Here is a 25,451-nt window from a genome sequence, read left to right as displayed (position 1 = left end):
GCGGACAACATTACCATTCACACCCTTGCAGCTCAGAGTCTGTGCCCTTCCCTAACTGTCTGCCAAGCACCCTCCACGCCTGCCCTGCCACACAGGCAGAGGCAGGATCCCCTCCAATAGTTCAGTCTCAGCGAGGAAAGGAATCCAGGCCAGTGGGGCCAAGGGGGCTGGACCTGGGGGGCTCTAGCCCCGCCCCTGCCCCAGGCTCCTCCCGTAGGCCCCTCCCCAGTCACCTGTCCAGCAGCTCCCAGTCCTCTCCGCCCCAGCGGTCTCGGAACTCCTTGGTGTTCATGCCACCGATCCTGTCCAGGTCTGACTTGTAGATGCCTAGCAGCCCGAATCCGTTCACCTCCCAGTAGCCTGCAGACAGACAAGCCCAGGGGGAACTGAACCCGGGCCAGGAGGTGGACCGAGGGGGCTCCAGGGTTGCACCCCTAGACCCTTTACTGGGAGGCGCAAGACTCTCATCTGAATGAGCCCTTTTCCTGTTTGTGGGGAAAGCCCTCTGAGCTAAGTTTCCCGGTCCAGAGAAGGCAGCAGTCCTCCAGGGAGGGACCAAGGGCTGGTGACAGGCTCCCAGGAGGCTCTGACAACAGCAGCCCCCGAGGGTGCAGCCATGCCCGGCTCCATCTCCAGGCAGGAAACCTCTCTTCTCTGCATCCTGAGTGGGCACACAGTCTGGCACATAGTAAGTGCTTGGTAAATGTCTGACGAACAAATGAAGGGGAAAACCCAGGAAGTGTTCAGCCTTGCTGCTGCTGCTGCCGCTGCCGTCAGCTCAGCCCTGGGCCACTTCGTGGTCTGCCCAGGTGAGCAGGGCTGCCAGGTGAGTGGAGATGGGGAGGGGGAAGAGATGGAGAGGGGGTGCTGCCGCCGGAGACAGGACTGTCTCCAGCTCCGGGTTAAGCACCAAGGCACAGAGGTCTTTCCCACCCTCCCGAGCCCAGGGCAGGCTCACCCTCAGGCCACTGGGGGGTGGCCCCGCAGTGCAGCCTCATGACCATGGGGGCGAAAGCCATCTTGCCCTCCACGCAGTGCTTCCGGATGGTGTCGATGATGCCAGCTGGGAAGTGGATGTGGAGGTCACAGAGGAAGATGATGCTGTGCGGGTCCTGGGGACAGATGGGGGCATCAGCAGTCCCCCTAGACCAGGGCGAGGAGCCCAGGACACTCTAGGACCATCCTCTGGCTCTCTCCCATTTCAGTGACCGACAAGCTTGCGTGAAACAAAGTGCTGGATGGATTTCCACGGCCCTGGGCATTGGGGCACAATTCTCGTGATCAGACAGGCAACCCTGACTGTCTTCATGGATGCTGGGGACTCCGGACAAACGCTCCCACCCTGGCCCTGGCCCTGCAGAGTAGCATAGAGGACCGTGTGTCTTGCGGCTTCCTCTCCGAGGAGCTGGCCATCTGAGGGTCTCTTCACCAGCCTTTGTCGTCTCCCAGGCCCCTCTCAGGCCGCTTACCTTCACCAGATCCACACCAGCCTGGAGTCCAGCCGAGCGTTCGAAATTCCCACTTAGCTTCATGTACTGGTAGCTGCGGGGAGAGCAAAAGAGAGGTTGAGCCTCAGGACCCAGCTGTGATGGTCCCAGGAGGAAGCCAGCAGGCAGCACAGAGGTGATGCAGGCTCCTGGGATGGGACTCTGGGTGGGTGAATCCTCTGGGAAGAGCTAGACTGAGAATCAGGACACCAATGGGACTTCAGGAAGAGGCTGCTCAGGCTGCGCCCCGTCGGGAACACCCTCACCTCCGCAGCTTGGACTGTTTCAGGGCCGTCTCGATGTCCATGTCCTCGCTGCTATAGTCGGTGATGATGATGCTGAAGTGCGGGTCACTGGTGACCTGGGACAGGGTCTCCATGTCTCTGATGAATTGCTGCACCCAGCGTGCCTGGTTCTTCACTGCCCAGCAGGGTGGGGAGAAAGAAGCAGAGTAATGCAAAGGAGCGCCTCTTTACTCCCAGGTCCTGCGTGGTCAGGAGTCCCATTGGACCTTTGCTTAGGGCAATGCGGCTACGAGAAAGGTTAGCAGGGCAGTAGGGGTCGGAGGGCAGCGGAGAGCTCCTGGTACGGGGGCCTCTCCACCCCGTCCCTGCACAGCCTCCCAGGCAGGGCCCCGCGGAAGGCCTGGAGCTGGAGCTTGTCATCCACTCTCATAGTAACCCTCCTGGGCCCTGACAGTCCAACTCACCAGCTGTCCATCCCATGATCACCCTGCACTTCCTGTCTGACCCCCTCCCTCCAACCTGTTCTACTCCTGTGACTGGCTCCCCTTTCCCTCTCTTGTTATGAAAACCAGCCAGCCTGCTCCCCAAGCCCCTCCCTGTCTTACTGCCCCAGGCCAGCAGCCCCAGCCCATTGTTCACTCCCAACCCTGCATGCAGGTTCCATAGGAAGAGCTGCCGGTCAGCCGTCCTTCTCAGCTCCCGCCCTGACGGCCCAGGTCACCTGAGACCAGTTACTTCACTCCCGTGAGCCCGTTTCCCACGGTGGCCTTTCCCCCAGGTTCTGTGAGATCACATCAGGGAGCAGAGACCAGGCGCTCGCTATCTCACGAGGCCTCTGCTCGGCCGAGGGTGCCTAGGCAGTGGGAGGCTCACCCGGCACGATGAAGTGGACCACGGCTCGGTGGTTCCAGGAGAAGCCCTGGGGCCAGCACAGCTTGGGCTCCGGGGCCCGGGCACCCGGGCCGTGCCTCTGGAAGTCATGCGGGCTCCACACCAGGCCCTGCAGGTTCAGGGCCTCAGCCTCCTTCCCGCCCACGGCATCAGCGCCCTGCCAGCCTCGCGTGGACACGAACTCCGAGAGCCGCACCAGGCGCTGGCCTTGCTCCAGCAGCTCGAGCTCCAGGAGGTAGCGGCCCCCACGGAGGTGGTCCTGCCGCTTCTCTATATTCACGATGCGCTGAAGCTGGTACCTCCTGGAGGAAAGGGCGGGAGGCTTCTGTCACTCCACCCCATGTGTCAGGAGACCCCGGGCTTTGCCCAGCTTTGCAGCTGGTTAACATGCTCACACGATGCCTACCCGCTCCAGTGGGCACTGCCATCATCTTTAAAAAAAGGATCCGTAGAGATGGATGAGCTAGTCTCTTAGAGCTCTAAGACCCTAAGTATTCAGCACGTAAGGTGGAGGCGTGAGTCACAGTGAAGAGATTCCTTTAGAAACTAACCCTCATTACTACACAGCTCTGTTCAGTCCACAGTGCGAAAGACAACGGGGACTTCCCGGTGGTCCAGTGGTTAAGAATCCGCCTGCCCATGCCGGGGACATGGGTTCGATCCCTAGTCCTGAAAGATCTCACACACCGCAGAGCAACTAAGCCCGTGTACCACAACTCCTGAGCCTGTGTGCCACAGTGACTGAGCCTGCGTGCCACACCTAGAGAGCAACAAAGACCCAGCACAGCCAAAAAAATTTTTAAAAATACGTATGGCTAATAAAAGAATAATTTTAAAAGAAAAGACACGACAGACGATTGGAAATGCTGACTGGTTGGCCCGACATCACTAGTCACAAGGGAAATGAAATCAAAACCACAGTGCAATACCACTCCACATCCACTTGCGTGGCTATTTTTTGTGTGTGTGTGTGGCTATTTTTTAAAAAAGGAAAATTAGAATTGATGAGACTATGGAGAAACTGGAGCCTTTACACACCGCTGATGGGAACGTAGAATGGTACAGATGATTTGCAAAAGAGTTGGCAGCTCCTCAAAATGTTAAACCTAGAGTTACTCTATGACCCAGCCATTCAATCCCAAGGAATTTAGCCAGGAGAACTGAAAACAGGGTCACGCAAATACCCTGTACATGAATGTTCATAGCAGCATCATTCATAAGAGCAATAGGTGGAGACAACCGAAATGCCCATCAGCTGATGAATAAACAGACATGTAGTCTGCCCAGACAGTGGACTATGAGACAGCTGTACAAAGACATGAAGCACTGATACACTCTACAATGTGCATGAGCCTCGGAAGCATCTGCTAAGTGGAAGACGCCAGACCCGTGTGAAATGTCTGGCATAGGTAAATCTACAGAGACCAAGCAGAGCAGTGGTTGCCGGAGCCTGGGAGGACGGAGGAAACTGCTAACCAGATTTCTTTTAAAAGCGATGAAAACATTCTAGAATCAGATAGGGGTGGTGGCTGCACAACATTCTAAATATACTTAAAACCCACTCAACTGTACACTCCTAAATGGTGAATTAAACGATATATTCCTTTTATCTCAGTTAGAAAAACATCAGTGGGTTGAAAACAAATGAATGGATGAAAAAAACCAAGTGCTCAGTCGTGCCTTCTGCCGCCGCCCTTCCAGCCCACATCTGGGGTCTCAGGGTGTCTTTTTAGCGCCAGCTTTGCTGGTTCCACCTCTTTACCGGCTTCTTGCACGAGCGCCTTCCCAGAGCTCAGCCCGGGCCCAGGGCCAGGCCCAAGGATTTCAGACCATGCCCAATGCTGGGAGCAAGGCCTGAAGGCCCGCATTCGCAGGCGCCCCTCCCCGCCCGGCCCGAGAGCCCTTTACCTTACCCCCGGATCCTCTGGTTGAGCTTCTTCAGGAAGACCCGCGTGACCTCGAGCGCCTCCTGCTCTGGAAGCAGCAGGTTGCCCGATGTGTTACAGCTCAGGTCGATCCAGTCCGTCCGCAGCGCTTGGAAGTCCAGATCGTGGGCGCTGAAGGTCTGCTCCCAGTTCACCACGGGGTCGAACATAGACAAATACTCCAGCACCTCGCTCACATCCTCCTCGTCCTCCCCCTCATCCTCTCCCTCGGCCTCACCCTCTGTTTGTCCTTCTTGGCCAGCTCCTGCCACCACCACATCCTGGTCCTCGGGCCAGCCCCTCCTGGGGTCTGGAGGCTCCATCCTATCGCCCCTTCTCTGCTCTGCGATGTACGACTCGACCTGGTTCAGCCACTGGGACCGCCCGAGCATCTTCCCGGGACTGGCACCAGCGGGCCTGGGCCTCTTTGCTGGTGGTGAGTGCCCAGCCAGGGGCCCCGGGGGCCACTTGTCAGGATGCTGCGGAGCTTGGTGGGGCTCGAGGCTGGGCTTCCTTGCCTTCTTGTCTGCTGGCTGGGCAGGGGTGGTGCTGGGCCTCACGGGGAGGGAGGCTGTGGAGTTCTGCCAGGGAGGGGGCGCTGCCAGGCCCTCCTGGGCCCGAGCCAGGAGTCTCCGCAGGTTTCGGAGGCGGCGGTCAGGGGCGGCCTTCCTGGGGGCTGTGGGGGGGCCTGACTTCCCCACTGGCATCCTGGCATCCTGGCCATCAGGGGCAGGGGTGTCCTCTGCCGCTTCTCCATACTGGGATTCTTCTAGAAGGCCGTCCTCGAAACCTGCTGTTAAAACCATCCCTCACATGGGCTTTTCAACGTCTCCCCAGCAAGATCCAGAAGACAGCTGAGGACCAGGGAGGTGAGATGGGCAGAAGTCCCCGGCAAGACCCAGGGTGAGTTACTCAGCCTCAACTAACCCAGCGTCTCCATCGGCATAAAGCGTTGTTGTCAAGGATGGTGACATGAGGGACAGAAAGTGCTAGCAGGGGCCCAGCGGATGGCCGGGGTCAGGCCCCAGCCCCGCAAAGCGAGAGGCCGTGGGAGGACAGTGCTTCTGTAGGGCAGTTTCCTAAGTGTAGGGCAGGCAAGGCCCTCGGGCCCTCAGGATGTGTCGCCAGGGCCCTGAATCTCCTCCTCTGGACCACCCCACTTTCGAAACGTCCCAACTTGTGTCTTGGAAATTAAGGGGGCGAAGGGCTGCTCCCCATCTCTTAGGCCTGGGGGAAGGGGCTGCAGGGTTTGCATTCTAAGCTCCTGGGGACGGTTCTGGCCCAGTCTGGACTGTCACCCTCCAGCCTGGCCCGGAGGCTCGGCCATCACTCTACCTGGCTGCTCTGGGCCCTGCTTCTGAGGCTGGTCAATCTTGATGTAGTCTTGAAAGCTGAGCCTGCAGTGGGGAGGAGGGGAGCTCTGAGGTCACAGCTGGCCGGGGGTACAGGGGAGAGGGGTGTGAGTGTGTGTGCATGTGTGTACATATATGTGTGTGTGTGCATGTGCATGTGTGAAGCACCCAGGAAAAGCCAAGGGCCCCGGTGGAGTGCCCTCGCAGCCCCTTGGTCCAGGGAGCTCTCCTGGCTCCCCCCACTTGGCGCCTCACCTGTCTTGGTAGTAGGTATTTTCCTGGTAGAAGCACTTATTCTGGGTCTCCATGTGGCTCAGGCGGGTGTAGTCATTAGGGTAAACAAAGGATAGGTGAATCTGGCGGGGCGGAGGAAGGCACAGGGCTGCTGTGGACCAAGCATCTGGATTCCGGCCACTCTTTACACCCCCTCCTGGGACCTGGGTGGTACGTGCCCCCCGAGCCAGGCTCCCCGGTGCCCACTTCCCGTCTCCTGCTCCAGCTCATCCAGCTGCAGCCGGGACCACCCACCTCTCGTCCTGTGGCCTTTCCCACCGACTGCACCCCAGGACCAACCCCCGCTACTCCCTACACTGCTTTTTGCCCCCCTTCAAACACAGCTCTAGGCCATGGCCACCAAAACCCTCTCAACCCTGCCCCACAGCTGGCCCCGGCCCTCTGTCCTGCCTCCAATCTCCCCCGCCGTCATCTCTGGGCCCAGGAGCCCAGCATCACCCCGCCTCTCAGCCTCCACATGGGCTCTGGGTTCTCTAAAGCCGAGCCCCTCCACAGTTCACCTCTCCAGCGTCTCGTCTATAGTTTGATAAATACCACTGCCCTCGGGCGGAGGGTAGGAGGCCTCAGCCAGGCCACACACTGCACAGCGCTGGGCTCCACAGGGCTGCCCATCCAGGCTGGGCACCCGAGGAATACCAGTGGTGTGGTGTGGGAAGGCCGGGCACAGTGGAGTGCCAGTTCTCCGGGCCCAGGGCCTCCGGGGTGTGGCGTGGGGAGGAAGGGGTCAGCCTCAGCCAGCCCCTCCCATTCCAGCCCCTGTCACCCAGGCGAGACTTACAAACCGGAGTCCCTGGTAGCGCTGCAGAGGGAGCCCGTCCACCAGGTAGCTGGGCTTGTAGGGGCAGTCAGGCAGGATGTGTCGGAGCTGAGCCTTGGGGATCAGAGGCACTGGGGGTGGAAGGAGGTGGCTGAGGGCTGCAGGCTGCAGCCTGGAGCCTGCACATGTCTGTCTTTGCTCGTGAGAGAGTCCACATCCCGTGGTTGAGGCTGCTAAACCAAGCTGGCCCCTCCTCGAGGGTGGGGGTGGCATTCACAGGGAACCTTGGAGACAAGGAGCTTAGACACAGTCCCTGGCTCAAGGCACAGTAGAGCGCTGGGATCGCTGTATACGGCCAGTCTCAAAACAGGTTTCGAAACTTCCAAGAGGCCACAGAGCCTCACCCGAGTGCAGCATCAGTAACTGAATTTCCTTCCACTTGTCATGGAGGGGGCGTGTGGGGGTGGGGGGAAGGGGACACGTCATCTTTTAATTTTTATTTTAAAGTATTTATTTATTTATTTGGCTGCTCTGGGTCTTAGCTGCAGCATGTGAACTATTTAGCTGTGGCATGTGGGATCTAGTTACCCACCTGGGGATGAAACCTGGGCCCCCTGCTTTGGGAGCGAGGAGTCTTAGCCACTGGCCCCTCAGGGAAGTCCACGTCAACGTTTAAGACGTAAATGTCCCTGGCAGTTTAAGGCCCCAACGCCTTAGTGGGGACACACTTCTCTCACTGGACAGGAGCTAGAACCCAGTGAGAAGCTGATGCCTGCGGTTGCAGAGGCATGTCTGGATTCTGGCTCTACTTCTTGTCCCGTCTCGTTTGCTCTGTAATGATCGCTACAGCTGTGAAGCGGTCCGTCTGTATTTCTGCACTGTTCTGCACGTGTGTTCTATTTCACACACGTGAAAGCAAAAAGCCTCTGGTTTGGGGACGCTGTGCAGGACAGAAGCCTCCCGAGTCTCCTCCCTGACACCATGGGCCTGGCAGTACATCCCCAGGCCAGAGGTCAAGAACGCGGCGAGGTCTTACCTCTGTAGAGAGTGTCCCGAGGGTCGGGCCGCAGCATGTCGGCAGGTGGTTGTTCGTCAGTGGGAAGGGGGTCTGGGGAGCGCACGTGGCTGGCTGCTGTCTGCGGGATGTGGTCCACCTCGTCCATCCTCAGGAGGGTCTCATCTGGGCCCAGGGAGGAAAGAGCAGGACAGCCGTGACTCCCAGAGAAGCCAGCCCAGAAGCCAGGCCCCTGCCTTCTCGAGGGGCTAGGAAGGGGCCAGGTCAAGGTTCCGGTACCAGCTGCCCCACAACCTGGTACAGTGTGTGTGTGTGTGTGTAGTTGTTCAGTTGTGTCTGATGCTACAATCCTTTGGACTGTAGCCCTCCAGGCTCCTCAGTCCATGGGATTCTCCAGGCAAGACTACTGGAGTAGGTTGCCATCTCCTCTGTCAGGGAATCTTCCCGACTCAGGGATCGAACCTGCATCTCCTGTGTTTCCTGCACTGCAGATGTATTCTTTACCTGCTGGAGCCATCAGGGAAGCCTGGTACTGTATAGGATGTGCCCAATCCCTGCTTCCCCCACAAGCCGTGCCCCCAAAACTTGTGGTTTCAGCTGTTTCTCTCCCCTGGACCCCCTCCACCAGCCCCATGGCTGGCACACACCACAGTTTTGTGTGAACTGGAAAAAGCCACCTCTTACTCAAAAGGTTTTACTGCCACCTGCTAGAAATCTGTCCTTAGAAGTATGTTCAGTTTAACAAATACGTGAAAAGCACTTCCTACATAAGCCAGACACTGTTCCGAGTGTCTTACAAATATCAACCCTTTTAATCCTCGTCACCACTGTGGCTTAAATACAGCATGCTTCCTACTTTACAGACAAGGAACTCGGGCAAACAGAATCGAAGTCTTGTGCCTGAGATCACACAGCTGACAGGCTGGCAAAGCTGAGTGTGAATGCAGGGTGTCTGCCTCGGGCTCCCCAGCAGGCCTAAGCCCATGCCCAGGTGAGCAGGGCACCCTGAGGCTCAGCACCTCCCTCTGGCCGCTGGGGGTGTTTGCTTTCTGCCTGAGGCTTCAAATTGCCTTGGCCCACAGAGAGTTTTCCTTCTATGCTAGAGGCTGGCAACCTCTGGCCCATCTTATAGGTTTCCTACCTGAATTTGCTGTGGGCTTCTTTATTCTTGGTTCACACTGATTCCAACTCTCCCTTCTTCTGGCGCTTCTGCTCTGACCCTGTGGCCTCTTGCTTGGTCGCTGGCAGCCTCCCCTCACCCACCTTATCTCTTCCCCACGACCACCCTCTTCTGTGAGCCAAACGTGCCATTTCTTACTCCTTCCTGCCCTCCACACACACTGCCCGCCATCTCCTGGGCTCCTCCAGACCCGCCTTGCCTTCTTGCTAGGGCCTCTGCTGCGCCCCCTCCTCCTACACCTGGGCCCACGCGGGCTACACCCGCCGGTGGAGACTGCTCTGTGGGGCCCCCAGACAGGAAATCACAAGCCATGACGAGTGTGATCGGAGAGTCCACGGGCTGCAGCCGGAAAGCAGGTCAGCACGCTTTCTCCCCCTGGCCACGGCTGTGCAAGAACCATGGTGGCTCATCTGCAAAGCAGGGTCCTGGCCTCCCTCTGAAGTTTTTTCACCTGGACTGAGCCTCACAGTTTCTGGAGCGCCTTGGAATCATGCAGACAATGCTGTGTGGAGGTGGATGGGCATTGTTCTGGGGTAAGGACTCCAAGAGCATGCAGAGGGTTCTCCCAGGTCACTGACCCCCGGGGGCTCAGGACCTCTGACCAAGGCGCTCCTTTGGCCTCTGCTCCTCATCCCGCACCCTTCACATTCGTGTTCTGGCCTCCACATGCCAGGCCCCCCAGCGGACAGAGCCCGGCAGGCTGGCCCACCTGGCCTCGTCCCCAGGCTGGGCAGGACACTCACTTGTGAAGAGGGACAGAGAAGCAGAGTCGATAATGCTGAACTTGGCCCCGGGGTCATTCCGCCGCCACTGGAAAGAGGCGAGGGTGGACATGAAGGGTCGGAGGTGGCTGATTGGGAACAAGGTTCAAGGGAGCAGGCAGAGGGGTGGCCAGGTGGGTGCTGAGGGGACAGCGAACACTCACCGCGACTTCCACGTGGTCGGTGCCCTGGTCGTTCTGCTTGTGCAGCACCTCGAAGTAGTACCGGCGGGCAGCTGCCAGGCTGGCGGGAGAGACGGTACGGGGCTGCCTCCCAGCACCACACGCCCGGCCCCTCCCTCCTCGCTCCTGGTCCCTCAGACCTGCCGCTGAGCATCTGGGTCAGAATCCCCATCACCACTTACTGACGGGGCAGCCTCAGTTTTCCCTCCCGTGAGATGGGATAATGACAGCACAAACCTCCCAGAACACTCAGGGAGTCACGTGAAATAACAGTGCTATCCTCAGAGAGCTGTTCCCATGTGTAAGCACCAAGTGCATGTGTGTGTGTGTGTGTACACACTTAATTGTGTCTGACTCTGCAACCCTATAGACTATAGCCCGCCAGGCTCCTCTGTGCACGGGATTTTCCAGGCAAGAATACTGGAGCGGGTTGCCATTTCCTACTTCAAGGGATCTTCCCAACCCAGGGATTGAACCTGCGTCTTCTGTGCTTTGGTAGGTGGACTCTTCATCACTGAGCCACCTGGGGAGCCCATGCTACCCCTGTTTGTAGATGAGAATGCTGAGGTGCAGAAATCTTGGGTAATTTGCCCAAAGTCACCAGGTAATAAGTGGCCCCATTGGGGTTTGGACCCAGGAAGTTGGGTCTCAGCCCCAGTTCTCAGCTGCTCCCCTGAGCTGCATGGGCAGTGGTGACCACAGGGGCTGGCACGGCCAGTGCTCTGTGTGAGCTGGCCTGTTTCACCACCATCAACACCAGCACCGGCACCATCAAGCCCACACATGTTCTCGTGGGTGGGTGGGTGTGGGTGTGTGTGCATGCGTGCGTGTGTACCACCAGGTGGCGCTCTGAGGCTGGGCTAGTTCCCGCCCCAGCCACTCCAGGAACCATCAACCCACAAATGTTCTCACCGTGTGTGCATGCATGTGTGTGTGCAGACCACCAGGTGGCGCTCTGAGGCTGGGTTAGTTCACTCCCTAGCCACTACGGGCCTTCCCTCCAGCCTGCTCAGGGGTCCCCGCCATTCAGAATTTTGTGCAGCACAGAAAGCGCAGGGGGACTCTGGGCTGCACAGCTGTAGATCTTTCCAGAGATGGAGAAAACGGGAAGAGAGAAAGGAGACCCGTTCTGTTTCCCAGCCCTGAGTGCCACCCAATATCCATGTGACTCTCATTAAGTCACAGCCCTCTCTGGGCCTCAGGTCTTCATCTGTAAAGTGAAGAAAGATGGTCCAGAAGGTCTCTGTCATTCTCCCGAAATGCAGGGGGCCCTGGCTTGCTGGACCTCTGTGATGGGGGGTGGGTGGCAGAGGGGTCCTCCTGGAGCCCAGCTCCTAGCCTGCCTCTGTTCCGTAAGGAGATTGAAGGATTTGCTGCTCATCACGACCCACACTCACCTGACTGGCTTCGAAATCTGACTCCGGAATTTTGCGAACTCTCCAGGGGCAGTCCACTCTTTTCCAGTCTGGAGGTGTGGGGAGAGGGGGAGGGTGGGAGTGATGAGTGAGGAGACAAGGAGAAAGGAGGGAGGTGGGAGGACGGAGGAGGGGAAATGCTGAGGGATGGAAGGGGGCTTGGGACCACTCGAGAAGCAACTGTCTTTCCTCGAAGTGCTCCCCCCAGTGCAACCCGAGAAACCACATGAATCCCCGGCACCAGGACCAGGATGGGTGTGGCCTAGACCTGAGTCTTCTCCAGGTCTGTTCCCTCCCACATCCTGTCCATGCCTCTGTAAGAGTGACCTGATGGAGGCGTGTGACCTGGCTCCTGGGGGGACGGGAGGGCCTGTGGGGCTGAGCGGACCCTACCTTGCCCACGCTGGCCAGCAGCCGCAGGCCGGAGACCTGGTCATCCCGGCTCAGCCAGAATTCTGCGTTGTCGTCGGCAGCGATGGCAAACTGGATCTCCCCTGGGCATGGGGGGTGGTTTTCCCAGGTGAGGGCAGGACGAGACTTCCCCTAGGGGGCACTCATGTCTCAGAGACTAAATTCTCTGTGGGGCCTTGTGCCAGCATGCCCGCTTTGTAAAGCAGGGGTTTCTATACCTGGGAGACTCCGTGGAGTCTCTGGGGACACTTACAGAGAGGGGTAAGCTAGTCTCGGATCAGGGTGTGCAAATCAGGGTGTGAAGTGGCCACCTGGGGGCGTGCATGAGGCCTCACCACGTCCAAACCCTGCTCCCCTGAAAGTGGGCTAACAGTCCAGCCAGCCCAGGGCAGGCCACATGCCCAGGCACCCCGAGAACTCGGACAGGAAGGGGAAGGGCAGGATGCGGGGCTGGCCTCACCGTCCGTGAAGGGGTGCAGGTAGCCGAAGATGCGGAGGCCGTAGTTGGTCCACTTGGGAGACACAGCCAGCTTCCTTAGGGTTGTGCGGATCTGTGCCAGGAAAGTGGGGGATCACTACCCAGGGAGGGAAGAGGAAAGTGAAGAAACGGGTCTGCTCAGGGCTGGTGGGACAATGGGAGGGAGGCAGGTGGAACCCGGGTACAGGCTCCCACGTGCTTCTTTATTCAGACCTTGAACAGTGCAGAACCGCACAACTGGATGTGATGGCCCCTGGGGAAACCATATTGTGAGCCATGAGGAAGGTAGGGAAATGGACAGGATCTCTCAGGAGGGAACAAGGGAGATAGTGTGGGCAGATGAAGGGCATCCATGGGATAAAAGGAAAGGAAGTGAACCAAAAAAAACAAGGGAAGAGGAGGAAGGCAGAAGTCACGGGGGGAGAGGAGCGGTGAGAGCCAGGAGCGGGGCAGGAGGGGGCAGGAGGCACTCACGTGGGGGTACAGGGGGAAGTGGAGGTTCCTCCGCAGCTGCTGGACGGAGCTGCCACACCAGTCCTCAAACACGTGCAGGTTGACACGGCCGCGGAACTGCGGGGGTGGGGAGGAGTGAGTGTGAGACAGAGGCCTGGCCTGCCCAGCCCAGCACGCCTCACTGTTCAAGGTCACAGTCCACGTTGGCCCCTTTCCCATCCTCGCGTCCGTGGCTGCGTGGCCTGGCCCCGAGGCCTGGTCTGTTTTTCTGGGCTTGCACGTGCTCACATACAGATGCACACACGCAGGTACATGCACACACACACACATACACTCCCGGCTCTTCCCACACAGGAAGGGGGCTGGTCTGCACCCCCCAGGCAAGGGGGGTTATGGGGCAGGACAGAGTGGCGGGAGGGAGGCGCCAGGCCGGGTTTCAGCCGGTTTGGCCCCTTTCCCTTTGGTCTCATGGAGGAGGGCATGGCAACCCACTCCAGTATTCTTGCCTGGAAAATCCCACGGACAGAGGAGCCTGGTGGGCTACAGTCCATGGAGTTGCAAAGAGTCAGACATGACTGAAGCGACTTAGCACACACGCACGCCTTCAGTCTCAAAAGAGGAAAGCCGCATGGCTGTCTGGCCTGGGTGAAACCTCACCCCCCTGGTCTTTGAGCTGCCCCCTCAGCTGGCAGAAGGTCCTGAGGCTGGCTCACCCGAGAGTCAGAGCTCTCATGGACCACCGCTCAGGTGCCTGGGGCTCAGGGCCAGCCAAGGGAAAGTAGGAGCAAGCAGGTCCCCTCCCCTCCTAGGCTAGGGGCTGGTGGGCACAGGACTGAGCTGGGAAGCACAGGGACCCCCTGGGGGAGAGGGAATGGGCAAGAAGCCAGGACTCCAGTGGGTGGAAGGGTGGAGAGTGGGGGAGGGGAGGGAGGGGGAACCTGTCCCGAATCACCTGAACACAGCGCTTCAGGTGATCCCATCTTATTCTCCCCTCTCCCCATGCCCCCCACCTCTAGATTATGGGAGATGGACCCCATCAGGCCACACGAACAGGCCCTTCCTTCCCCCCATCAGATACCAAATCCCAGTGGCCTTAGGGAGACAGAGGAGGGGCTACCTGAACTGGAAGCCCTTCCCACATAGAAGGCCTTCAGCAAGAGCTCTGGAGGGAGGGATGGTGGTGGTGGGAGAGAGAAGGGACTGGTCAGAGCCCACCCCCCAATGGGACTGCCAAGACCTGAGGTGCAGCTGGAGGGGTCCCCCGTCCCCACTTGGAGAGCCTGTCACCCCATCCCCTCAGAACTTGGCTCCTCCCGCGCTCAGCAGCCTGGGGACCTTGGGGAGCAGCCATCGCTCCCTGGAATGTGAGTGTGGGGCTGGGGTGGGTGGGAGAGAGAATGCAGGCTGCTAGGTTGGGGGCGGCCTGGGGCTGCTTGGAAGAAAAGAATGGGGACATTGTGCCACTTCTGGGGAAATTCCTGAGTCCTATTTACAAGACTCAGTTGTCTCCTCCAAGCTGCGCCCCTCCCTGCCCCTCTCTGGGAGACTCTTGAGTCCACAGAAAACAAAGGGTGGAGGGGGACACCCCCAGAAATCTGCTTGTTCAGCCAGGAGGCCAGAGGCCACAGGGGCTGGGACAGGGGAAGGGCGAGGGAGGAGGGAGCTGGCCGCCCTCATCTGCCCCATGGCCTGAGCCACAGGGGAAACCCAGGCAGGTGGATGGAAGTGTCCACATCCCGGGGGGTAAAGCCCTGATTCAGTCCAAAGCCCACCCTCCAGCCACCCCTCACCCCTCTTAGGCTCTAGGTGGGGGTCCCCTGAGGGACTAGTCAGAACCTTCTTACTCCCCAGGCCTTGATGGTGACCCCACCTTGGTTTGTGTCTCTCCAAGCCTTGGTGATGGACAGGGAAGCCTGGCGTGCTGCGATTCATGGGGTCGCAAAGAGTTGGACACGACTGAGTGACTGAACTGAACTGAACTGAAGCTTTGGAGACATTGTGTCGGGCAGGGATGTAGGACTCGGGCTGGTCAGCACTGCCCCTTGCCCCCTTCTCACCATCCAGCAGGATTAAGGCCCGGGGAGGAGCACTGGTTACTGCCAGGGCCAGAGCGCATCCATGGCCAAAGACAGACATGAAACGTCCAGCCACAAGCAGCGGAGAAAATACCTGTTGAACCTTTTCCTTTCAGAGTTGACACTATTAAAGCCCAGAGAGGTAAACTGACTCCCCAAGGACACACAGCAATGAACCTGTGGAAATGGGAGGGCATCTAGGGGTGTGAATACTGCCTGTGGGTGCTCACCTGGGAACGTCCACTGCCTTGCACCACGACAGGGCCTCTGCCAGGCCTCGCTGGCCTCACAGAGCCTCCCAACAGGATGGAGGCGTCTCCCACCACGGATTTCCTCACACTGCCTGCAGAAGTGTCTTTCTAAAGACAGATCCGGGGACTGGCCTCATAATCCAGTGGCTAAGACTCCACTGCAAATAAGAGTTCACACGCTGTAACTAAAGATCCCGCAGGCTGCAAAGAAGACCTAAGACCCCACATGCTGCAACTGAGACTTGGTGCAGCCAAATAAATAAATAGAAACTGGGGGAAAAAAAAAAGTTTCTAAAGACAGATCTGACCATGCCACTCTGCCGCTTTACACCTCTGAGGGTTCCAAGAGGCTTCTGGACAAAACCTGGCTTCCCGGCCTCGCCTCACCCCTCTCCCAGTCACACCTGCCCTCCACCCACACACACTCCTCTCTGCCTTTGCAAACAGATTCCTGGTTGGAAGGCCTTTTCCTTTCTTCCCCACCCAGCAAATTCTAGTTCATCCTTTAAGGCTCTTCTCAAATCCCTCTCTAGGCGTCTACAATTTCTCCAGGCAGAGTTACAGCTCCCTCCTCGGGACTCCTTGCACATCTTAATTATCCAAGGGAACAAGTGCTCAGAGCAGCTAAGCCTGGCGCCATATGTTCCTTCATTTATCCTATAAGCACTGGAGATGTTTGTACCAGTGTTGATGCAAAGATGGAAAGGGGTCCCTGGAGGAGAGAGACATGCAGAAGTATGAGCCACCTGTGCCAGGTTACTGCAGAGGCTGAGACGCAGAGGGTGTGAAGGTGGTCCACCCCCCGGGGCAGTGGGGCAGCCCAGCACTGGTGGGAACGTGGACCAGGCTGCTGCTTGGCCAGATTCACACTTTCAAGACCAGCACACCTGGCAAGACCATGTGACCTCCACCCAGCAGGACAATTGAAGCCTGTACTCCGAACTCCTGTTTAGAGTCTCTACTGCCTCTTGATTCTTACTCACACCTGCCCCTCAAGTGAGCTCCCCTTGGGAATCAAGGGGCTCCCAACTCTGGATAAGAGATTTCTCTGGACGGAGGAAGCGACCAGAGCCCCATCTAGTGAAATCCTAGTGGGGGACATTACCCCCATTTGAGGGGGGTAACCCTAACCCTAACCCTCTGCATCTCAGCCTCTGCAGTAACCCTGGCACAGGTGGCTCGTACTTCCACATGTGTGACGGTGGGGGTTCAGGGCCCTGACAAAAGGCAGGTCTGATCTGCACACAAACGTCCACAGCAGCGTTATTCCCAGGAGCGGAAAGCAGAAACAGCCCAAACACCCATTTCCGAGGATGAGATAGCGAGGTCCGTCCACACAGGGGAAGATTACTCAGCCAGAAAAAGGAATGAAGTTCTGATACAAACGCTGCCACACGGATGGGCCTTGAAAACATAATGCTAAGTAACACAAGCCAGACAAGACGGCCACGTACAGTACAAGTCTCTCTATAGGAAGAGAGTCCTCATATAGAGTCTATCTGAATGGGAAGATCCAGAGAGACAGATTAGACTAGCATTTCCTGGGGTCTGGGGACTGGGGGTAGTGAGGCTATTAGGTGAGGGGCTTTCCTTAGTGGTGACGAAAACCTATTAATATTAAATTGATAGTTATGGATGACAACTCTATGAATATACTAAGCGCTATTGACTTGTACACATTAATTGGGTGAATTATAGGGACTTCCCTGGTGGTCCAGAGGGTAAGAATCCACCTTCCAATGCAGGGGACCCAGGTTCAATTGCTGGTCAGAAAACCAACATCCCACATGCAACTGGAGCAACTAAGCTGGAGTGCTGCAACTAAGACCCATCACTGACAACAAATTCATATTTTTAAAATTATGAATTACACGGTATATGAACTATATCTCAATAAAACTGTTAGAGGAAAAAAAGGGGTGGGGTAGAGCCTGAGAAGGGAAGTCAGAATCCCAGCCCTTGGGAGAGAGATACCAAGTCACAGAGCCCACGCGACATGACCCGTGGACTCCAACTTGCTTTGATCTGACCCTATATCCACCACATTTCTTTCCTGTAACGATGTTGGCTTTGTAGGGGGAGCAGAGTAGCAGACAGTGTTCGGTCATTAGACCGAATACCGACGGTAAGTGAATGCACTGCCATTGAGGTTTGTTAATTAGTGGGGTTTGCTAGTCAGAGTCTCATGATTTTAGCTGACAGGACAGTTTCTGAGGGCAGTTATGTCATGAAGCCCAGCCCGCCAGCTGTCCACTCCCTATCTGAACAGCAGAGTGATGACTAAGCCTGCTGCGCTGGAGAGCCACTTCTGGCCTCTGAGACTCTGAGCTGCCAGCTGAAGGCTGGGGAGGGGAGCTGGGCAAAGAAGAGACCACAGGCAGCCTTCCCGTGTTCTGTCCATGCTCACCCACAGGGGAGGGTGCAGGAGCTATGCCACCTTGCGGAGTGACTGGTCAACCCCTTTGGAAGCCATTGCCCAGAAAGGGGAGATAATAGTGCAGCCTGACAGCCCCGGACAGCCAGCAGATGTGCAGTAAAGCCCTTCCTGCTGAAACTGTAGGTCCAAAGGCAGGAGACAGGCAAGGAGAGGGAATAGAGGTCCCCACGGAGGGCTGGAGGGGAGGGCCCCACTGCAGCTGGACGACTGCATGTGTGAGGACCTACGTGCCCTCACTGGTGAAATGAAAAGACTGGATTGGTGATTCCCTGAAGATTCATGAGAGATGTGAGGAGGATTTTATAAGCCACTTTCTTTTCTTCTTCTTTTTTTTTTTGGCTGTTTTGCGTGGCTTGTAGGATCTTAGTTCCCCCAGCCAGGGACTGAATCCCGGTCCTCGGCAGTGAGAGCATGGAGTCCTAACCACTGGACTGCCAGGGAATTCGCTGTAAGAAGCCACTTTTAATAATAAAATACCAAAGTCAGTGGAAATCAGGCATTTACCACCAAAAGGCTAAACACACCTACTAAAAGATCAACTATTCCTTTTAAAAGTTAACCACATTTTAATCACTATTTACTACTTGTTACTGTTTTCATCGAGATATATATAGATATATCTCCAGAGCTTCCCTGACGGCTCAGTGGTAAAGAATCTGCCCACAATGCGAGAGACAGGGATTCGATCACTAGATTGGGAAGATCCCCCGGAGGAGGAAATGGCAACCCACTTCAGTATTCTTGCCTAGAAAATTCCATGGACAGATGAGCCTGGCAGGCTATAGACCATGGGGTCACAAAGAGTTGGACACAACAGAGCATGCAAGCAGATCATATACATCTCCATCTTTGACTGGCCAAGAAAAGCGGGAAAATTAATGATTAATAAATGCAGACTATGATGTAGTTACAATCTTTCAAAATAATTGGTTCATTCAGAAAAATGATCCAAACTGGCCTCAAAGGAGAGAAGGCTGAATCGCTGGACCAGTGGTTTTCACAGTACTATCTCCAGGTGGGGTGGGGCCTAATTACCCGATGATGTCACCTGGTACAGGTGTGCCAGTGATGTAATCCACTCTCTCAGGATTTAACCAAAGGCAATTTCACGGTAGATAACCTACCATCATATTTCGCATAACACCACCGCCTTCACTCTCGCCCCGCAGCAAATGGGTGGACTGGAAAGGAAATCACCCAGGCGGTAGAGACCAACCTGTGATAGGTGTGGATGAAGACAACTGGCTGGCCGCCACCACCCGGCCAAGAGAGGCCTGGACAAGTTGCACGGTCCGACGCCCAAATTTAAAATGTTCACCCCCAAATCACTATGCTGCTCTGGAATGTCTGCACAAGCGTTTACTCCGGGTAATCTTGTGTCTGTAATAAACCTGCAAGCCTCCGTTTCTATACCAAGAGAAAAAGAATCTGTCCAGTCCAACATAAACAAGAGGTGTGATGATGGTTATGACAATTTTTATTCACACGTTTGACCGCTTCCTATAAAAATTTTCTAAAGCAAGAGTTTCCTAGCATATAGTCCCTCAGTGCACTGGTTTCATAGAGCACCAAAGTTGAATGGAAAAAGGCAGTTTGGGAGGTGACTAAGTTTGGTGCGTGCTGGGAGAAATGAAGTCAAATAGAGGATGACAGAACTCAGCATCTTTCATGTACTAACATGTATTTTCAGGAAGTGGATGTCTATAGATTTTAAATCATATTTCACAGTGGATTCCTTTCTGACTGGAGTATCTTATGGGACTTAATGGTCCAAGAAAGACAGTTTGGGAAGCCGAATTTTACGACTGGGGACTGGCATAGACATGAAAGTCCCATAGCTTTCTTGAGCTTTACTTTTCTCACCCATAAAATGAGGACACTACACTGTCCCACCAGGTCATAAAGCTGACAGGTTACACACAAAGCCCGGCACACGGTAGTACTTTTGTGCTTAGCTGCTCACTCGTGTCTCACTCTGTGTGACCCCATGGACTGTAGCCTGCCAGGTTCCTCTGTCCACAGGATTTTCCAGCAAGCATACTGGAGTGGATTCCAGGGGAATCTTCCCAGCCCAGGATTGAACCTCCTGCATTGGCAGGTGGATTCTTTACCACCGAGCCACCTGGGAAGCCCCTAGGTGGAAAACTTTAATAAAAACCACTTCTCTCTGTTAGTTAAGGAAGAAAATTCAGTGAGCCTGGACTCTAACTTTTTTCTTCAAATTAGACGACAAAAAACTTTTTTTTTGGCTCACTGAGCTGCATGTGGGATCTTAGTTCCCCAACCAGGGATCAATCCCAAACCCCCTACAGTGGAAGTGCAGAGTCTTAACCACTGGACCGCCAGGGGAGCCCCTAGGTGAAAAACTTTAATAATAACCACTAGAATAAAATGCTCTGTGGCCTCTGGAGTGACCTACTAATATCAACACTGTTTTTTTAACCCTGCCTTTCAAGGAGCAGCCTCACCTCTGAGAGCCAGGGCACCGGCTTATTCCACTTCAGGTAGCTGCTGTTTCCACTCCCACCACGTGCTGAGCCTGGGTCCTGGCAGAACAGAGAAGAATGAACTTGGTGGGAATATGAAGGGGGCGATAGGACCGGGGCCCCTTGAATGTGCCTGAGGGGGTGCAGAGGGTCAAGAGACATAGTCCCGCTGTCGGAAGCTTGTCAACTTAAGGACATTCCTGTTTCTGGCCCACACACTGTCCCTCACCAACACACCTCCAACATATACTTCTGGGATGTTTCTGCTTTCCTGACTTATCTCAGTCTTCCCATACCAAAAGCATTCTTTTCTAATTAGACCAGGCTCTCCTGAGGACAGGGACCCTGCCTCCCTCTTCCTCTACACCCCCTTAGGGTGCAACTCATTTATCCTAACATATGTCCCCCTGGGGACACCCCAACTCTTCCCTACCCTGTAGGTCCATGGGGTCAGTTAGGCTCTGGTCCAGCCTTGGGGGCAGTATCTGTTCTAGGCTCAGAAGCTCAACCTTACGGCTCCAAGCTGAACTGACCTTGAGTTCCCAAACCCCCACCCAGAGCTGCTTCTGGGGACCAGCAGCCCAAGAAACACTATCAGGAAAATGCTCCATTATTTGCAGCTATTTTCAGGGAGGGGTGTCTGTCTACCACATCATCTGTGACTCTTGGCTGCCAGCATCCGGGATTGTGACTGGAGGACCAGCCCAGTCATCCTAGCAGGAGGCGAGACGTGCTGGTCCTTCCTCCAGCCCCTGTTCTTGCAGAGATGGAGGCCACATCCCTGGACAGCTCAGACTTGGGCATCTTGAAGACATAATAAAGGCTTTGAGGAGGGAGGGCAGGATGGATATCTCTACCCACAAGGTAGGAGAGCCCAGGACGCCAGTCTGCCATCCAGGGCGTCCCTCTGCTCTGCTTCTCCTAACACGGGAAAGTGGAGGATGCCCTCAGGGCTATGTGGGTGGGCGGGTGGGGGACCCGAGTTAAGGCAGCAGCAAGGGGACAGCTGACCCTGCCACGTACCTTGGGGCCCAGCCTCTGGGGACGGTAGAACTGCAGATTCGGGTCCACAGCCGGAATGTTTCTGCTGGCCAGAGCCTTGGCCAGCTCCCTCCAGCTGCCGTACCCTGAGGAGGGGAAAGAGGAAGAGAGGAACAAGGTCAGTATGACCCGAAGACCGCATATATCCATGAGACTCAGGGCAGGAAAACTGAGGGAATGGTATTCCTTCTGCTGCTCCTCACGGCTGGCTGTGGGGGTGGGGGTGTTGGGAGACAGTTACACCTTGGCCAAGGTCAACATGGCAGAAAGCGAGGACATGAGCTCATCTCCTGTTGGGATTTGCTGTCTTTCCTAAGTCAGAGAGGGAGCCAGGCCGGGTGAAAGCGGAGCTTTGTCCTGCCGCGGTGACCACCACAGGCTGCCTCTCCAGGCCTAATTTGCCCAAAAACCAAGGAAGAGTCTCACAGGATGGTGGAGCTAAGCTTTTTCCCTCCGCAACTTTCCCTCCTCCAAGCCAGGGAGCCAGCGGGGTTGTCTGACTGGGAGGCCCTCCCCCTGCCCACCGCTAGTTGCTGGGCAGCTGGATGGGCCAGAGCTAGGGGTGGGGGCAGGGAAGGGTGAGCCAGGACCTGGCGCCCACCAATCGGATCTAGCAACAGCCGGAGTCGTTAGATTCGAGGACCGGCTCCTCCTGGACTGACCTGGAGGCTGTGAGCCGGCTGACGCCTGTGCCCTCACACACAACCCGAGAAGGTCCCAGCCACACCACAGTGAGAGCGAGGGGACACGCGCGCATTCACCATCACGCAGAGGGGCTGCCAAGGGTGGGGTGGGAGAGTCAGAATTCAGCCGTCAGCACTGATGTCCACGGGGGGCTGGGGCCGCTCCCAGATGAGCAGGATGGAGACTTTGATATGTGGAAACATGAGCCAGAATCACAGGCTTCCAGGAGCTGGGAGGGGCTTTCAAGACCACCTACTCGGGACTTCCCTGGGGGTCCAGTGGCTGGGACCCTGGGCTTCCAGTGCAGGGGGCCTGGGCTTGATCCCTGGTCAGGGAACTAGATCCCACATGCCACAATTAAAACTCGGCGCAGCCAAGAAAAAAAAACAAGACCACCTAGTCCTCATTTCAGGTGAGGAAATGGAACCCCAGTTATCTGGGCAGCAAACACAGTCAACCCCCTGTCCATGAGGAGTATGTTTAAGACCCCCCCACAGCAGATATCCTAAAACCACACAGAGTATCAAACTACATATATATGCTGTTTATTCCTACACACCTATGATTAAGTTTAATTAGACACGGTGAGAGATTAACAATATGAAAAGTAAAATAGAACAATAATACAGTGTATCGTAATAAAAGTTATATGAGTCACTCTGTACAAATATTTTACTGTACAAAGTGAATGCCTTTGCCGTCTTAACTGAGCACTTATCATGCACTGAAGCTATAACTTGAGCAGTTTCAGGTTTGACAGCAAAACCAGTACAAATTTCTTTTCCCTTCCTCACAATCTCAGGAGTAGAAGATTTGCTCTTGCTGTAGGTCTTAGCAACCTTGGTATATGACTTTTTTTTTCTTTATTAGGTTTCACCTCTTCACTTAAAAGAAGCACTTTAAGGGACTTCCCTGGTGGTCCAGTGGTTAAGACCTTGCACTTCCACTACTGGGAGCACAGGTTCGATCCCTGCTCTGGGGAACTAAGATCCCACAGGCCACATAGCGTGGTCAAAAGGAGGCAACGCGTTAAGGCTTCGCTTTGGCAAATTCACATCCCCAGCATTACTACTCTTGCACTTCAGGGACAGTATTAAGTTGAGTAGGAGTCACCTGAACACAAGCAGTGCAATGCCAGGACAGTCTGATAGCCGAGATGGCCACTAGGAGACCAACGGGGCGGGATGTGGGGGAGAAAGAGGGTGGCCCACCTCCTGGGCAGGACTGGACAGTGAGAGATTTCATCACACTGATCAGAACAGCACACAACTGAAAGCTTATGAATCGCTCACCTCTGGAATGTGCAATTTAATATTTTCAGACTGTGGTTGACCCTGGGTAACGGGAACATTAAAAGTGAAATCATGTCATGGATCGGGGCAAGCACTATAGTTCGGACGGAAACCACTTTGCTGCAAAGGTGCAGGAACCTCTGCAACAGCTTCCTCAAGATGCCCCTAGGACAGCGACTTCCCTGGGGGTCCAGGGCTAAGACTCCGCGCTCCCAATGCAGGGGGCCCAGGTTCTATCCCTGGTCAGGGAACTCGATCCCACCTATCGCAACTAAGAGTTCCCTGCTGTAACTACAGATCCCGTGGACCACAACGAAGACCTAGCACAGCCAAAAAAGCAAATACATAAATGTTTTTAAATGAACCCCCAGGACACCACAGCGGGTGCTGCGTGAGAGTGAGACTGGCACCACTGGCCCCTAGGAGCCAAGAGCTGCCCGGAGGCCGAAGCATCCTAGGACCTCCACACCAGCACTGGTAGAGACACCTCCAGCCAAGCAGACACAGAGGAAAGAGCACAGCCCACAAACACAGGCCACAGCGGGTAGACACCAGCATTTTGCCCAGGTGTGTGTGTGAGTGACTCTGGGAGAGGGAGCTGGACAGTGGGGTGCAGTGGGGGCTTTTCTTTCCCACTCTGGGGGTGGCCCCTCAGGGTTTCCTTCGCACTTCCCAGGCATGATCTCATCTGAGCCTTGCAGAACCTGGGGAGATGAGCCAGGTCTGATTACCCCCCTGCACAGATGGGGAAAGAGACGCCGAGACCTGAAGGTCACAGAGTCCACTGCTGTTGCAAAGCCAGGGTCAGCCCAGACAGCCTGTCTATCTCACCGGCCAGTCTTTCCTCGTCCAGCCTACATTTTCTCCTGGGGATGCTGTCTGGGGAAGACTGTGGGGAATCTGGCAGGCAGAGGTCTTAGCTGGAGATTGGTGCCCCTGGGTTTCTACGCAGACATTAGCCGTCTGCTGCTGTTGTGTTTATTGAGACTTTTGCAGGTTTATCCCACCGCATCAAGGTCTCTGCTGTTTCCATGGCGGGCCAGCTGGCAGGCAGAAACAGGTCATACTAGTTCAACGCAGAGAGATGTTTTAGGGAAGCAGGATTCTGGGGCTGGTGATGTGAGATGAGGACAGGGGAGGGGGGCAAAAGGAGGAAGAATGTTCCGGAGCTGGTCCTGACTTTCTGCACAAGCTCACAGGGGAGATGCTTGTCCCCCACTAACCCTGCTCAGACACCACTAATGATGGAGCCCCGTCTCTGCCTAGGCCCCGGGGGCTCTGGGTTAGTGGCTGGGGCAGGGGGACGTGTGATTCACACCGTGGGAGGGGAGGGTGGACAGGCACTGCCTTGCCTCTGCCTGGGGACGATTGGGTCACCTGTTCCTTGACTCTGTGTGGTGACTGAAGACCATCTCCTTGTAGACACAGGCATGAGAACACAACTCTGAAAACATAATGCACCACATTCTCACACACAGGGGTTCCTGTGTGTCCCACACCCACATTCTTTCCCACAGACTTGTCTTCACTTCCGGCCAAATTCTCTGGCTCCTGGAAGTCATGCAGAAGGCAAGATGACTTGCCCTATGGTCAATGGACTCTCACCGTGGTCTCACCGTGCCTTGTCCTTATGTTTGCTGGGAAGGGACAAGGAACACCTGCTCCTGGACCAAACTCTGGATGGGCTCCTCTGAGCTCTCTTTTTGACTAGGCCTTGTCCTTAAGCCCTGTCCTTGGCCTGCCCAGCCCAGGTTTTAGGAAGAATCCTGTTAAGTCTGCTTACAGAATTCCCCCTATCCTTGATAGTTGAACCTGATAGGTAGCCAGGGTCCTGCTAGGCTTTGCTGGCAGGAGTCCCCCAGCCTGATGGCTCCTCCTGGTCACTTCCCATCCGCTGACCCCTCACTCTGCCTATACACTGTGAATCCCCAGCTGCCTTTGCTGTCTTTGGAACTGAGCTTAGCTCTATACCATGGTCTTTCTCCCATACTGTGACAGTTTCGAGTTCAATCTGTCACCTTTAACTTGTGCCTGGCTCTACGTATGTCTCTCTTTTTAAAAAAATTATTTATTTATTTTAATTGGAGGATAATTACTTTACAATATTGTGATGGGTTTTGCCATACATCAGTATGAACCATGTATGAACAGGCATACATGTGTCTCCTCCATCCTGAACACCCCTCCCACCTCCCTCCCCACCTTATCCCTCTAAGTTGTCCCAGAGCACCAGCTTTGGGTGCCCAGCATCATACACCAAACTCGCATGGGTCATCTATTTTACATATGGTAATGTGCCAGGAGAAATATCAATAACCTCGGATATGTAGATGACACCA

General features: G+C 55.7%; 1 protein-coding gene across 7 annotated transcripts in view; it reads right to left on the bottom strand.

The window, feature by feature from the left end:
- B4GALNT3 (beta-1,4-N-acetyl-galactosaminyltransferase 3) overlaps positions 1 to 25,451 on the bottom strand; it is a 97,528-nt gene that overhangs the window by 3,361 nt on the left and 68,716 nt on the right. For 4 of the 7 annotated variants that reach the window (XM_086402479.1, XM_086402482.1, XM_086402484.1 and 1 more), the window contains exons 2-19: positions 21,119 to 21,222; positions 20,078 to 20,155; positions 12,868 to 12,963; positions 12,376 to 12,466; positions 11,898 to 11,998; positions 11,487 to 11,554; positions 10,072 to 10,150; positions 9,890 to 9,956; positions 7,988 to 8,131; positions 6,973 to 7,082; positions 6,156 to 6,256; positions 5,884 to 5,945; positions 4,537 to 5,341; positions 2,606 to 2,925; positions 1,754 to 1,907; positions 1,470 to 1,542; positions 959 to 1,112; positions 234 to 360 (exon numbers count right to left, since the gene is read on the bottom strand). In XM_086402479.1, coding sequence (XP_086258605.1) covers positions 234 to 360; positions 959 to 1,112; positions 1,470 to 1,542; positions 1,754 to 1,907; positions 2,606 to 2,925; positions 4,537 to 5,341; positions 5,884 to 5,945; positions 6,156 to 6,256; positions 6,973 to 7,082; positions 7,988 to 8,131; positions 9,890 to 9,956; positions 10,072 to 10,150; positions 11,487 to 11,554; positions 11,898 to 11,998; positions 12,376 to 12,466; positions 12,868 to 12,963; positions 20,078 to 20,155; positions 21,119 to 21,222 — 2,734 coding nt within the window. Of the gene's footprint in view, positions 1 to 233; positions 361 to 958; positions 1,113 to 1,469; positions 1,543 to 1,753; positions 1,908 to 2,605; positions 2,926 to 4,531; positions 5,342 to 5,883; positions 5,946 to 6,155; positions 6,257 to 6,972; positions 7,083 to 7,987; positions 8,132 to 9,889; positions 9,957 to 10,071; positions 10,151 to 11,486; positions 11,555 to 11,897; positions 11,999 to 12,375; positions 12,467 to 12,867; positions 12,964 to 20,077; positions 20,156 to 21,118; positions 21,223 to 25,451 lie in introns of those variants that run through there. The other 3 variants (XM_086402481.1, XM_086402485.1, XM_086402486.1) reach the window with 2 other exon arrangements.

This window comes from Bos grunniens, chromosome 5 (assembly GCF_055505025.1).
Source record: "Bos grunniens cultivar Pamir isolate PY7600 chromosome 5, Bosgru_T2T1.0, whole genome shotgun sequence".
NCBI classification, from domain to species: Eukaryota; Metazoa; Chordata; class Mammalia; order Artiodactyla; family Bovidae; genus Bos; species Bos grunniens.
The sequence above is the reverse complement of the archived record's forward strand: the minus strand, read 5'-3'. Positions and strand labels throughout refer to the sequence as shown.